The following is a 2564-nucleotide window of genomic DNA, read 5'->3' on the forward strand; positions in this document are numbered from 1 at the left end:
TTACCTGCAGGATGTGCACGCCCTTCAGGGAGACCACGGCAAGCTCCTGCAGCCCGTCCCCGGTCAGGTCCACATGAGCCATGGCCAGCAGGGGACTGGAGAAGCCCCGCTGCCACAGCAGGCAGAACCCATGCTGGGCCTCAGGGAGCCCCGACTCTGGGCCCTGGTACTTATAACACAGCAGTTCCTGCAGGGGTGGAGAGTGAGGTCACACAGGTAGACGGGGAGCACAGTGGAGGGAGGCCGGTGGGTGGTGGCTCCAACCGTCAGGTCCCACCTGTCCGTAGGTGGCCACCAGGACTTCTGGCCGCCCATCCAAATCCACGTCGGTGACCAGGCCACAGAGGACGCTGTCAAATTGGTCACTGCCGGGCAGGAGAAGCTGGTCTTCAAGGCCCCGGTGCAGCAGGTCCCTGAGGGTCCCAAATGCAGCAGACAGACTGGGGTCAGCTTGCAGTGCCCGGCACCCTTGGCAGACGCTGAGCTGGGCACCGGTACTGCTTCCCTTCTCAGGCCTAGACACACTGGTCCTCCGGAAGCCTAGACGTCATCATCTCAGATTTGGACATATTCATAGATCCAGCGAGGGGTCAACCTGTGCACTCAAGCCCTTCACCTCCGGGACCACCTCACTCCCAGATGGAAAGCCACAGGGTCCCATCTGGGGATTCAGACACACGTGTCCTCAATCTAGACACCCACGCTGCCTTCATGGAACCCCAAAGAGGGCTTAGCCCTGGCCGGACACCTTCACCACCCCTAGAGGGGTGCCAGAGCTGGCCATAGTCGCTTCCGAGAGCTGACTGGGAAACGTTCCCATGTAATCACGTTCATGGTTTGAAAGCCACTGTGGCGGAAGTATTTACACTCTGGAAACTCTGGTAAATGCTACAAACCTGGGCTTTCCTTGTGCATAGCCAGTGATTAGCCATTTGCCAGCACACCTACTACATCCACTCCAGGGGGCATCTCTGCTCCCACCCCCCAACCTCAACATATTCCCTGCAAGTCTAGACTTCAATATTCACAGCCCCCGCCCCTGGGTCACGAGTATCTTTACATGTCCAGCTCTGGGTAATCCACCCAAAGGAACTTACTGTGGAGAATGACAAGGTTAGACCACAGCGCAAAGAAACAAGGTTAGACCATACCCATGTGTCTCAGGCCCCCTTACCGATACACCACTGCTGGCTCCAACATGCTGGCCACAAGCACGCTGTACTCATCCTGTGCTGGCTTGTCCTTGGTCTCTGGAGAAGAAACATGAATGGTAATCCCAGCACTCTTGAGAGGTCGAGGCGGGTGGATCAGCTGAGGTCAGGAGTTCAAGACCATCCTGGTCAACGTGATAAAACCCCGCCTCTACTAAAAATATAAAAATTAGTCAGGCATGGTGGCAGGCACCTGTAATGCCAGCTACTCAGGAGGCTGAGGCAGGAGAATTGCTTGAACCTGGGAGGCAGAAGTTGGAGTGAGCCGAGATCGCACCACTACACTCCAGCCTGGGTGACAGAGCGAGACTCCGTCTCAGAAAAAAAAAAAACAAACATGAATGAAGAGGGGAATGGTTTTGTGGGGACAGGTTCTGGGCTCCTCGTCATACCCCAGGCCCCTTTAATGACAGACATGCAGGTTAGATCTCTGGAAAAACTCTTGAGGCTGTGTTACAGAGGGAGGGTAAGAGATTGGCCTATGAGAGAAATTATGAACGTCAGACACCAGAAGGAGAAATAGGTGTTAGATGATAGTCTGAGGTTCCGGGTGCGGTGGCTCACGCCTGTAATCCCAGCACTTTGAGAGATCGAGGCAGGCGGATCGCCTGAGGTCAGGAGTTCGAGACTAGCCTGGCCAACATGGTGAAACCCCGTCTCTACTAAAACCACAAAAATTAGACACAAAAATTAGCCCGGTATGATGGCATACGCTTGTAATCCCAGCTACTCAGGAGGCTGAGGCAGGGGAATTACTTGAACCCGGGAGGTGGAGGTGACAGTAAGCCGAGATTGAGCCACTGCACTCCAGCCTGGGAAACAGAGCCAGACTCTCTCTGGGGGAAAAAAAAAAAAAAAGACATTTGTGCACGTATGTTTACAGCAGCCCTTCACAACTGCAAAGATGTGGAACTAACCTAAGTGGCCATAGACTAATGAGTGGAGAGAGAAAATGTGGCGCATATACATCATGGAGTACTACACAAGTCATAAAAAGGAATGAAATATTGTCTTTTGCAGCAACTTAGATAGAACTGGAGATCCTTATCCTAAGTGCAGTAACACAGGAGGGGAAAACCAAAAAATGTATGTTCTCACAGAAGAGGGAGCTAAGCTCTGAGTACACAAAGGCATACAGAGTATATGATGGGGTCTGGAGATTCAGAAGCGGGAAGGTAGGAGGGGGTGTGGGATAAAAGCTACACATTAGGTACAACAGACGCTACTCGGGTGATGGGTGTATTAAAATCTCAGAATCCATCACTATAGAATTTATCCATGCAACCAAAACCACTTGTGTCCCCAAAGTGATTGAAATAATTTTTTTTTTTTCTTTTTTGAGACAGAGTCTCA

The 2564-nt window shown here is 52.1% G+C and overlaps 1 protein-coding gene across 1 annotated transcript in view; it reads right to left on the bottom strand.

The window, feature by feature from the left end:
* Positions 1–2564, bottom strand: part of KPTN (kaptin (actin binding protein)) — a 13459-nt gene that overhangs the window by 1364 nt on the left and 9531 nt on the right. The window contains exons 9-12 of the mRNA XM_011970070.1: positions 1549–1612; positions 1175–1284; positions 278–413; positions 5–187 (exon numbers count right to left, since the gene is read on the bottom strand). Coding sequence (XP_011825460.1) covers positions 5–187; positions 278–413; positions 1175–1284; positions 1549–1612 — 493 coding nt within the window. The remainder of the gene's footprint in view (positions 1–4; positions 188–277; positions 414–1174; positions 1285–1548; positions 1613–2564) is intronic.

This window comes from Mandrillus leucophaeus, unplaced genomic scaffold (genome assembly GCF_000951045.1).
Source record: "Mandrillus leucophaeus isolate KB7577 unplaced genomic scaffold, Mleu.le_1.0 Scaffold120, whole genome shotgun sequence".
Lineage (NCBI taxonomy): Eukaryota > Metazoa > Chordata > Mammalia > Primates > Cercopithecidae > Mandrillus > Mandrillus leucophaeus.